Source organism: Oncorhynchus kisutch, linkage group LG8 (genome assembly GCF_002021735.2).
Source record: "Oncorhynchus kisutch isolate 150728-3 linkage group LG8, Okis_V2, whole genome shotgun sequence".
NCBI classification, from domain to species: Eukaryota; Metazoa; Chordata; class Actinopteri; order Salmoniformes; family Salmonidae; genus Oncorhynchus; species Oncorhynchus kisutch.
The window spans coordinates 10206522-10219692 of NC_034181.2; the positions used below are offsets into that span (position 1 = coordinate 10206522).

At 42.2% G+C, this 13171-nt stretch overlaps 1 protein-coding gene across 1 annotated transcript in view; it reads right to left on the reverse strand.

Annotated features, from left to right (window-relative positions):
* Positions 1–8397, reverse strand: part of LOC109894960 (tight junction protein ZO-2) — a 185609-nt gene extending 177212 nt beyond the window's left edge. Inside the window, exon 1 of the mRNA XM_031829493.1 lies at positions 8242–8397. Within this exon, the coding sequence (XP_031685353.1) occupies positions 8242–8328 (87 nt within the window). The 5' untranslated portion in view covers positions 8329–8397. The remainder of the gene's footprint in view (positions 1–8241) is intronic.
* Between the last annotated feature and the right edge of the window lie 4774 nt (positions 8398–13171).

Genomic DNA, 13171 nt, shown 5'->3' on the forward strand with positions numbered 1-13171 from the left:
ATGGCCACTAAAATATGCAGTTTTGTCTCACAACACAATGCTACAGATGTCTCAAGTTTTGAGGGAGAGTGCAATTGGCATGCTGACTGCAGGAATTCCCACCAGAGCTGTTGCCAGAGAATTACATGTTCATTTCTCTACCGTAATCCGCCTCCAACGTCGTTTTAGAGAATTTAGCAGTAGGTCCAACCGGCCTCACAACTGCAGACCACATGTACCAATGCCAGCCCAGGACCTCCACATCCAGCTTCTTCACCTGCGGAATCATCTGAGACCAGCTACACGGACAGCTGATTAAATTGTGGGTTTTCAGAAGCGAAGAATTTCTGCACACACTGTCATAAACCGTCTCAGGAAAGTCATCTGCGTGCTCGTCGTCCTCACCAGGGTCTTGGCCTGACTGCAGTTTGGCGTCGTAACTGACTTCAGTGGTCAAATGCTCACCCTCGATGGCCACTGGCATGCTGGAGAAGTGTGCTCTTCACAGATAAATCCTGGTTTCAACGGTACAGGGCAGATGGCAGACAACGTGTATGGCATCGTGTGGGCGAGCGGTTTGCTGATGTCAACGTTCTAAACAAAGTGCCCCATGGTGGCGGTGGGGTTATGGTATGGGCAGGCATAAACTACGGACAACGATGGCCTTTTTAATGTACAGAGATACCATGACGAGATCCTGAGGCCCATTGTTATGCCATTCATCCGCCGCCATCATCTCATGTTTCAACAAGATAATGCACAACCTCATGTCACAAGGATCTGTACACAATTCCTAGAAGCTGAAAATGTCCCAGTTCCTCCATGGCCTGCATACTCACCAGACATGTCACCCATTGAGCATGTTTGGGATGCTCTGGATCGACGTGTACGACAGCGTGTTCCAGTTCCCGCCAATATCCAGCCATTGAAGAGGAGTGGGACAACATTCAACAGGTCACAATCAACAGGATGATCAACTCTATGCAAAGGTGTGTTGCATGAGGAAAATAGTGGTCAAACCATATACTGACCGGTTTTCTGATCCACGCCCGTACAGTTTTTAAGGTGTCTGTGACCAACAGATGCATATCTGTATTCCCAGTCTTGTGAAATCCATAGATAAGGGCTTAGTGAATTTATTTAAATTCACTGATTTCCATATATGAACTGTAACTCGGTCAAATCGTAGAAATTATTGCATGTTGCATTTTTGTTCAGCGTAGATTGTTTTGATGAGTCAGGGAATCATGTGCATTATTATATAGTGTCATAGCTTCGTCATACCTCTGTCTTTTATAACAGGGCAGGAACATGAAAAAAATTGCAGTGAGAACAGACATTCCATTCTAGTCATATTCTTAGTACTAAGCTATGTACTCCATAACGCAGTATTACTAGCAAGCATAGGTCTACTATAATGATACAGATAGTATCAGTATCTGTAGGCTACTGTGTGTGAAGTGTTTTTCACAAAGCTGCTATCATTTTCTCCTGTCTCTGAGCTCAACCTCAGAATCTAAACGCTGTGATCCCATGTCCAACGGGAGTATTAGCCATGCCAGCTTCAATCCATAAATCCTCATTCAGTTGCCGCATAAACCGATCAATATATTAAATCAGACGATCAATCATAACGATTTCAGATTCAGCGGTCAGAAGTAGCGGCTGAATTGAGACAGAGATAGAGACAGAGACAGAGAGAGACAGAGAGAGAGAGAGAGAGAAAGACAGAGCGTGTGAGAGAGAGAGAAGCGTGTGAGAGAGAGCGAGACAGAGAGAAGGACAGAGCCAGAGTGTAAGAGAGGGAGAGAGAGGGGGAGGGAGGGAGAGAGACAGAGAGAGAGATAGAGAGAGATAGAGAGAGAGAGGGAGAGACGAAGAGTGTGAGAGGGAGAGAGAGGGACCGAGAAAGAGTCAAAGAGAGAGCCCGACAGAGAGAGAGACAGAGAGATGGAGAGAGAGAGAGAGAGAGAGAGAGAGATTATCTACCTCACTTGCTTTGGCAATGTTAACACATGTTTCCCATGCCAATAAAGCCCCTTGAATTGAATTGAATTGAGAGAGACAGAGAGACATTCCCAAGCCAAGTAGTGTAACATTCTCTAATAGGCCAACCTTGTACTAACATGTCTTTCTGTTCCCTGTTTGTTTTTGCTTGGGTATGACAGTTTGTTCCAGTCCTGTTTTACATGTTTGTCCACTTCCTGTTTTTCTTGTACTCCTCCTTACTGGTGCAAAGTGTGTAAGGTGTTTGTAGAAAATCTCGATGATTGATGGCTTATTGTTAATACTGGGTGTTCTATTAGCCTCACAATCATTTTTGAAAAACAAACCAACATGACTTTCATGTCACCAAAGAACTTATCACACCTGCTTTTTCACCCACATTCATGAGGATCTAATGTTTACCGAATAAAAATATTGATTTATTTAGAACAAAAACATTCCTTATTTTCCCGAATAAGATCTTCTTTCCTTGGATTGGGTAAAATGGGAAAATCACAATGCTACAATATTCCAGTGTACGGCACATTTACAGAATGCAATTTTCAGCGGATTAAAACCTTAATTACTGAGTAATTTAGATGAATTATTCTTATCTGCATAACGAGTACAAACATCTGCTAACAGTAGTGACTGTCTGCAAAAAGTGGATCAGATTAGGGTTAGTGGGAATTCAATGCTGATACAGTGGTCTGATACAGTAGTCTCCTGATACAGTAGTCTCCTGATACAGTGGTCTGAAACAGTAGTCTCCTGATACAGTGGTCTGATACAGTGGTCTGATACAGTAGTCTCCTGATACAGTAGTCTGATACAGTAGTCTGATACAGTAGTCTCCTGATACAGTAGTCTGATACAGTAGTCTCCTGATACAGTAGACTGATACAGTAGTCTCCTGATACAGTAGTCTGATACAGTAGTCTGATACAGTAGTCTCCTGATACAGTAGTCTGATACAGCAGTCTCCTGATACAGTAGTTTGATACAGTAGTCTCCTGATACAGTAGTCTGATACAGTAGTCTGATACAGTAGTCTCCTGATACTGTAGTCTGATACAGTAGTCTCCTGATACAGTAGTATGATACAGTAGTCTCCTGATACAGTAGTCTGATACAGTAGTCTCCTGATACAGTAGCCTCCTGATACAGTAGTCTGATACAGTAGTCTCCTGATACAGTAGTCTGATACAGTAGTCTCCTGATACAGTAGTCTGATACAGTAGTCTGATACAGTAGTCTCCTGATACAGTAGTCTGATACAGTAGTCTCCTGATACAGTAGTCTGATACAGTGGTCTGATACAGTGGTCTGATACAGTAGTCTCCTGATACAGTAGTCTCCTGATACAGTTGTCTCCTGATACAGTTGTCTCCTGATACAGTAGTCTGATACAGTGGTCTGATACAGTGGTCTGATACAGTAGTCTGATACAGTAGTCTCCTGATACAGTTGTCTCCTGATAAAGTAGTCTCCTGATACAGTAGTCTGATACAGTAGTCTGATACAGTGGTCTGATACAGTAGTTTGATACAGTAGTATGATACAGTAGTCTCCTGATACAGTAGTCTCCTGATACAGTGATCTGATACAGTAGTCTCCTGATACAGTAGTCTGATACAGTAGTCTGATACAGTAGTCTGATACAGTAGTCTGATACAGTGGTCTGATACAGTGGTCTGATACAGTAGTCTGATACAGTGGTCTGATACAGTAGTCTGATACAGTAGTCTGATACAGTGGTCTGATACAGTAGTCTCCTGATACAGTAGTCTCCTGATACAGTAGTCTGATACAGTGGTCTGATACAGCGGTCTCCTGATACAGTAGTCTGATACAGTAGTCTCCTGATACAGTAGTCTGATACAGTAGTCTCCTGATACAGTAGTCTGATATAGTAGTCTCCTGATACAGTACTATGATACAGTAGTCTCCTGATACAGTAGTCTCCTGATACAGTAGTCTGATACAGTAGTCTCCTGATACAGTAGTCTGATACAGTAGTCTCCTGATACAGTAGTCTGATACAGTAGTCTCCTGATACAGTAGTCTGATACAGTAGTCTCCTGATACAGTGGTCTGATACAGTAGTCTGATACAGTAGTCTCCTGATACAGTAGTCTCCTGATACAGTAATCTGATACAGTAGTCTCCTGATACAGTAGTCTGATACAGTGGTCTGATACAGTAGTCTGATACAGTAGTCTGATGGGGTAGTCTGATACAGTGGTCAGATACAGTGGTCTGATACAGTAGTCTGATACAGTGGTCTGATACAGTAGTCTGATACAGTAGTCTGATACAGTGGTCTGATACAGTGGTCTGATACAGTAGTCTCCTGATACAGTAGTCTCCTGATACAGTAGTCTGATACAGTGGTCTGATACAGTGGTCTGATACAGTAGTCTCCTGATACAGTAGTCTCCTGATACAGTAGTCTGATACAGTGGTCTGATACAGTAGTCTCCTGATACAGTAGTCTGATACAGTAGTCTCCTGATACAGTAGTCTGATACAGTGGTCTGATACAGTGGTCTGATACAGTAGTCTCCTGATACAGTAGTCTCCTGATACAGTAGTCTGATACAGTGGTCTGATACAGTGGTCTGATACAGTAGTCTCCTGATACAGTAGTCTCCTGATACAGTAGTCTCCTGATACAGTAGTCTGATACAGTGGTCTGATACAGTAGTCTCCTGATACAGTAGTCTCCTGATACAGTAGTCTGATACAGTAGTCTCCTGATACAGTAGTCTGATACAGTAGTCTCCTGATACAGTAGTCTGATACAGTAGTCTCCTGATACAGTAGTCTCCTGATACAGTAGTCTCCTGATACAGTAGTCTCCTGATACAGTAGTCTGATACAGTAGTCTCCTGATACAGTAGTCTCCTGATACAGTAGTCTGATACAGTAGTCTCCTGATACAGTAGTCTCCTGATACAGTAGTCTGATACAGTAGTCTCCTGATACAGTAGTCTGATACAGTAGTCTCCTGATACAGTAGTCTGATACAGTAGTCTCCTGATACAGTAGTCTCCTGATACAGTAGTCTCCTGATACAGTAGTCTCCTGATACAGTAGTCTCCTGATACAGTAGTCTGATACAGTAGTCTCCTGATACAGTAGTCTCCTGATACAGTAGTCTGATACAGTAGTCTCCTGATACAGTAGTCTCCTGATACAGTAGTCTCCTGATACAGTAGTCTCCTGATACAGTAGTCTCCTGATACAGTAGTCTCCTGATACAGTAGTCTGATACAGTAGTCTCCTGATACAGTAGTCTGATACAGTAGTCTGATACAGTAGTCTCCTGATACAGTAGTCTGATACAGTAGTCTCCTGATACAGTAGTCTCCTGATACAGTAGTCTGATACAGTAGTCTCCTGATACAGTAGTCTGATACAGTAGTCTCCTGATACAGTAATCTGATACAACATTCAGTTTCTTCAATTCCTCCAGAAGGAAAAAGGCCACGTTTTCTTCTCCAACTGCCAAGGAATTTAATCTATGGAGATGACAGGAAGGGTTAGCGATGGCACAGGGCTGGAGAAAATGGAGACAAATTGCTTCATTCGCCGGGAATTGAACAGATTAATTTCTCATCTTTGACAGTGACACAAATGCATTCTTGTCTTCAAAGGGCTGAGTAAATGTTGATTTTCTCTCTCTCCCTTATCCCTTTAGATTCTATCTGAGAGAGAGAGAGAGAGAGAGAGAGAGAGAGAGAGAGAGAGAGAGAGAGAGAGAGAGAGAGAGAGAGAGAGAGAGAGAGAGAAAGAGAGAGAGAGAGGAGTGTGAGAGAAAGAAATAGACAGGGAGAGAGAGAGAGAGCGAGAGCGAGAGAGAGGCAATGTTAACATATGTTTCCCATGCCAATAAAGCCCCTTGAATTGAATTCAGAGAGAGGCAGAGTGTGTGCGAGAGAGAGAGAGGAGAAAAAGAGAGAAAGAGGCAGATGGAGCGAGAGAGAAATATATAGAGAAAGAGAGAATTCCACAAAGCTGTGAACGATCTGAGAGAAAAGACAAGAAGAGCCTTCTACGCTGTCAAAAGGAACATAAAATTCAACATCCCAATTAGGACCTGGCAAAAAAATCTTTGAATCAGTTACAGAACCCACTGCCCTTTATGGTTGTGAGGTCTGGGGTCCGCTCACCAACCAATATCACCAACCAATAATTCACAAAATGGGACAAACATTTTTGGTTTGATCCAAGGCTGTGTCCTTGACTCATTGTGCTCTAGTGACTCCTTGTGACGGGCCGGGCGCCATCAAGCTGACTTTGGTCGTCAGTTGGACAGTGTTTTCTCCGAAACATTGGTGCGGCTGGCTTCCGGGTTAAGCGATCAGTGTGTCAAGAAGCAGTGCGGATTCTACTGGGTTATAGCGGAGCAACAGTCTCCTGGGGTTATAGTGGAGCAGCAGTGTACTGAGGTTATAGTGGAGCAACAGTCTACTGGGGTTATAGTAGAGCAACAGTCTACTGGGGTTATAATGGAGCAACAGTCTACTGGGGTTATAGTGGAGCAACAGTCTACTGGGGTTATAGTGGAGCAACAGTCTCCTGGGGTTATAGTGGAGCAGCAGTGTACTGAGGTTGTAGTGGAGCAACAGTCTACTGGGGTTATAGTAGGGCAACAGTCTACTGGGGTTATAGTGGAGCAACAGTCTCCTGGGGTTATAGTGGAGCAGCAACAGTCTCCTGGGTTATAGTGGAGCAGCAGTCTACTGGGTTTATAGTGGAGCAGCAGTCTACTGGGTTATAGTGGAGCAGCAGTCTACTGGGGTTATAGTGGAGCAGCAGTCTACTGGGGTTATAGTGGAGCAACAGTCTACTGGGGTTATAGTGGAGCAGCAGTCTACTGGGTTATAGTGGAGCAACAGTCTCCTGGGGTTATAGTGGAGCAGCAGTGTACTGAGGTTATAGTGGAGCAACAGTCTACTGGGGTTATAGTAGAGCAACAGTCTACTGGGGTTATAGTGGAGCAGCAGTCTACTGGGTTATAGTGGAGCAGCAGTCTACTGGGGTTATAGTGGAGCAGCAGTCTACTGGGGTTATAGTGGAGCAACAGTCTACTGGGGTTATAGTGGAGCAACAGTCTACTGGGGTTATAGTGGAGCAACAGTCTACTGGGGTTATAGTGGAGCAACAGTCTACTGAGGTTATAGTGGAGCAACAGTCTACTGGGGTTATAGTGGAGCAACAGTCTACTGGGGTTATAGTGGAGCAACAGTCTACTGGGGTTATAGTGGAGCAACAGTCTACTGGGTTATAGTGGGAGCCGCAGTCTACTGTGGTTATAGTGGAGCAGCAGTCTACTGGGGTTATAGTGGAGCAACAGTCTACTGGGGTTATAGTGGAGCAACAGTCTACTGGGTTATAGTGGGAGCCGCAGTCTACTGTGGTTATAGTGGGAGCAGCAGTCTACTGGGGTTATAGTGGAGCAACAGTCTACTGGGGTTATAGTGGAGCAACAGTCTACTGGGTTATAGTGGGAGCCGCAGTCTACTGGGTTATAGTGGGAGCCGCAGTCTACTGGGTTATAGTGGGAGCCGCAGTCTACTGTGGTTATAGTGGGAGCAGCAGTCTACTGGGGTTATAGTGGGAGCAGCTGAGTCCGTTGTATAACTCTCACTGGGCAACTGGTTGAGATGTAGGCTACTATAAAAGGTGAAACTATATAACATGTACCTTTGGGAAAGATACTCGACCAAATACTCAAAACTATATAGATAATCCTATATCATAATGTAACAACTACACAAACTCACAACAAACCACTGCACAGATCCCAGTCTACTTGCTACTTGAGATTTCAATACAAAAATGGCAAAGGATATAGATAAAACAGCACAATACTTTTAGACTCAAATATCAAGTATTGTTGAAGGGCAAGTTTATTTACCTTGTAGGATGTGTGTCCCCTCTTTTCTGTAACAAATATCCTCAGCAGGATATCAGCGGGTTGATAAACGAAACAACAGGAAACAGGACGTCTTGTATGTACACACGAGGTATGCAGGCGTCAAACAGGTACATATGGGCGTGTCTGGGTTGGCAACAAACAGGTGAGCACACGCCCGACCTACAGTAGTTTGTAGATTTTTCGCGCCTTGTATTTCAAACTGCGTTAACTGCAGGCCTACTTTATGTTGCTAGAATGCCAATTGCGAAACAACACCTTTAAAATGCTTCAAATCTATTTTCCAAACAGAAAAGTGATGACATTCTGAACCACAGGCCGATGATACATACCTTCCTGTTTACAGTCATGTATCCATTCCAGGCTCGAAATTGTTGAGCAATGCTTCTCGGTCCACTGTGTAGAAGGCCTACTCTCATTTCGGATGCCCCCTGCGCCGGAGGTCCACCTGGTTGTCTGGACGGTTCTGTGTGTTGTTTCACAGAGGGAGCACGCAGGGTTGATATCTGAGTCTTTCAGACAGAGAGAGAGAGAGAGAGAGAGAGAGAGAGAGAGAGAGAGAGAGAGAGAGAGAGAGAGAGAGAGAGAGGAAACATAAAAGGCATGCTGCAGACAAAAGGTGTTCAATCCAGCGCCACATCGTTCCCATGGAAACTTACTTGCCTCAGTTTCTAGCAGCTATTTATGGGGCTGTGATGTCGGTGACATGTTGGTGGTGTTGCTGCAGGCTCGTCACCGTCTGCAAATCAAAGCAAATCTAGGCATCACTGTCTGTTAATCATTATGGTCAACTATACATAAGAAACGTGTAGGCCTAAATGTATAACATACCACAATACTATACTACTATACAGTAGGCCTAAATGTATAACATACCACAATACTATACTACTATACAGTAGGCCTAAATGTATAACATACCACAATACTATACTACTATACAGTAGGCCTAAATGTATAACATATCACAATACTATACTACTATACAGTAGGCCTAAATGTATAACATACCACAATACTATACTACTATACAGTAGGCCTAAATGTATAACATACCACAATACTATACTACTATACAGTAGGCCTAAATGTATAACATACCACAATACTATACTACTATACAGTAGGCCTAAATGTATAACATACCACAATACTATACTACTATACAGTAGGCCTAAATGTATAACATACAACAATACTATACTACTATACAGTAGGCCTAAATGTATAACATACCACAATACTATACTACTATATACAGTAGGCCTAAATGTATAACATACCACAATACTATACTACTATATACAGCAGGCCTAAATGTATAACATACAACAATACTATACTACTACTATACAGTAGGCCTAAATGTATAACATACCACAATACTATACTACTATACAGTAGGCCTAAATGTATAACATACAACAATACTATACTACTATATACAGTAGGCCTAAATGTATAACATATCACAATACTATACTACTATATACAGTAGGCCTAAATGCATAACATATCACAATACTATACTACTATATACAGTAGGCCTAAATGTATAACATACCACAATACTATACTACTACTACTATACAGTAGGCCCAAATGTATAACATACCACAATACTATACTACTACTACTATACAGTAGGCCTAAATGTATAACATACCACAATACTATACTACTATAAATCAAATCAAATCAAATTTTATTTGTCACATACACATGGTTAGCAGATGTTAATGGTCACATACACATGGTTAGCAGATGTTAATGCGAGTGTAGCGAAATGCTTGTGCTTCTAGTTCCGACAATGCAGTAATAACCAACAAGTAATCTAACTAACAATTCCAAAACTACTGTCTTATACACAGTGTAAGGGGATAAAGAATATGTACATAAGGATATATGAATGAGTGATGGTACAGAGCAGCATAGGCAAGATACAGTAGATGGTATCGAGTACAGTATATACATATGAGATGAGTATGTAAACAAAGTGGCATAGTTAAAGTGGCTAGTGATACATGTATTACATAAGGATACAGTCGATGATATAGAGTACAGTATATACGTATGCATATGAGATGAATAATGTAGGGTAAGTAACATTATATAAGGTAGCATTGTTTAAAGTGGCTAGTGATATATTTACATCATTTCCCATCAATTCCCATTATTAAAGTGGCTGGAGTTGAGTCAGTGTCAGTGTGTTGGCAGCAGCCACTCAATGTTAGTGGTGGCTGTTTAACAGTCTGATGGCCTTGAGATAGAAGCTGTTTTTCAGTCTCTCGGTCCCAGCTTTGATGCACCTGTACTGACCTCGCCTTCTGGATGATAGCGGGGTGAACAGGCAGTGGCTCGGGTGGTTGATGTCCTTGATGATCTTTATGGCCTTCCTGTAACATCGGGTGGTGTAGGTGTCCTGGAGGGCAGGTAGTTTGCCCCCGGTGATGCGTTGTGCAGACCTTACTACCCTCTGGAGAGCCTTACGGTTGAGGGCGGAGCAGTTGCCGTACCAGGCGGTGATACAGCCCGCCAGGATGCTCTCGATTGTGCATCTGTAGAAGTTTGTGAGTGCTTTTGGTGACAAGTGGAATTTCTTCAGCCTCCTGAGGTTGAAGAGGCGCTGCTGCGCCTTCTTCACGATGCTGTCTGTGTGAGTGGACCAATTCAGTTTGTCTGTGATGTGTATGCCGAGGAACTTAAAACTTGCTACCCTCTCCACTACTGTTCCATATACAGTAGGCCTAAATGTATAACATACCACAATACTATACTACTATATACAGTAGACCTAAATGTATAACATATCACAATACTATACTACTATATACAGTAGGCCTAAATGTATAACATAGCACAATACTATACTACTACTATACAGTAGGCCTAAATGCATAACATACCACAATACTACTACTATACAGTAGGCCTAAATGCATAACATACCACAATAATACAATACTACTACTATACAGTAGGCCTAAATGTATAACATACCACAATACTATACCACTATTACTATACAGTAGGCCTAAATGTATAACATACCACAATACTATACCACTATTACTATACAGTAGGCCTAAATGCATAACATACCACAATACTATAGCACTATTACTATACAGTAGGCCTAAATGCATAACATACCACAATACAACAATACTATACTACTATACAGTAGATCTAAATGCATAACATACCACAATACTACAATACTACTACTACACAGTAGGCCTAAATGCATAACATACCACAATACTACTACTATACAGTAGGTCTAACTGCATAACATACCACAATACTACTACTACACAGTAGACCTAAATGTATAACATACCACAATACTATACCACTATTACTATACAGTAGGCCTAAATGTATAACATACCACAATACTACTACTATACAGTAGGTCTAAATGTATAACATACCACAATACTATACTACTATATACAGTAGGCCTAAATGCATAACATACCACAATACTACTACTATACAGTAGGTCTAAATGCATAACATACCACAATACTACAATACTACTACTATACAGTAGGTCTAAATGCATAACATACCACAATACTACTACTATACAGTAGGCCTAAATGCATAACATACCACAATACCACAATACTATTACTATACAGTAAGCCTAAATGCATAACATACCACAATACCACAATACTATTACTATACAGTAGGCCTAAATGCATAACATACCACAATACTACTACTAATATACAGTAGGCCTAAATGCATAACATACCACAATACTATACTACTATATACAGTAGGCCTAAATGCATAACATACCACAATACTACAATACTACTACTATACAGTAGGCCTAAATGCATAACATACCACAATACTACAATACTACTACTATACAGTAGGCCTAAATGCATAGCATACCACAATACTACTACTATACAGTAGGCCTAAATGCATAACATACCACAATACTATTACTATACAGTAGGCCTAACTGCATAACATACCACAATACTACTACTATACAGTAGGCCTAAATGCATAACATACCACAATACTACTACTATACAGTAGGCCTAAATGCATAACATACCACAATACTATTACTATACAGTAGGCCTAACTGCATAACATACAACAATACTACAATACTACTACTATACAGTAGGCCTAAATGCATAACATACCACAATACTACAATACTACTACTATACAGTAGGCCTAAATGCATAGCATACCACAATACTACAATACTACTACTATACAGGTCTAAATGCATGTACAAATAATAACAATTGATTACACTGATTCTGGCACAGCTACTGTATGTCACAACTATCAAGTCATCCAGGCTGTATCACAACTGGCAGTGATTGGGAGTCCCATAGGGCGGCGCACAATTGGCCCAGCGTCGTCCGGGTTTGGCCGGTGTAGACCGTCTTTGTAAATAACAATTTGTTCTTAACTGACTTTCCGAGTGAAATAAAGGTTCAATAAAACATGAATAAAAATGGGCCTAATCTAATGACACACAGATGTTGCCATTGAAAACACGTTTTCTTTTCTTTAACATAGACTACAGCTACAGTTGAGGCTGTTCCTGTGACATACAGGAAGGAACATGCACTGCAAACATGGCGTCACAGATCTGTCCGTCCAACGTGTCATCCAACGTGTCATCCAATGTGTCCTCCAACGTGTCCTCCAACGTGTCATCCAACGTGTCATCCGTCCAACGTGCCGTCCAACGTGTCGTCCAACGTGTCATCCAACGTGTCATCCGTCCAACGTGTCATCCAACGTGTCATCCGTCCAACGTGCCGTCCAACGTGTCATCCAACGTGTCATCCAACGTGTCATCCGTCCAACGTGCCGTCCAACGTGTCCTCCAACGTGTCATCCAACGTGTCATCCAACGTGTCATCCAACGTGCCGTCCAACGTGTCCTCCAACGTGTCATCCAACGTGTCATCCGTCCAACGTGCCGTCCAACGTGTCCTCCAACGTGTCATCCAACGTGTCATCCGTCCAACGTGCCGTCCAACGTGTCATCCAACGTGCCGTCCAACGTGTCATCCAATGTGTCCTCCAACGTGTCCTCCAACGTGTCCTCCAACGTGTCATCCGTCCAACGTGCCGTCCAACGTGTCATCCAACGTGTCATCCAACGTGTCATCCAATGTGTCATCCGTCCAACGTGTCATCCAACGTGTCATCCAATGTGTCATCCAACGTGTCATCCAACGTGTCATCCAACGTGTCATC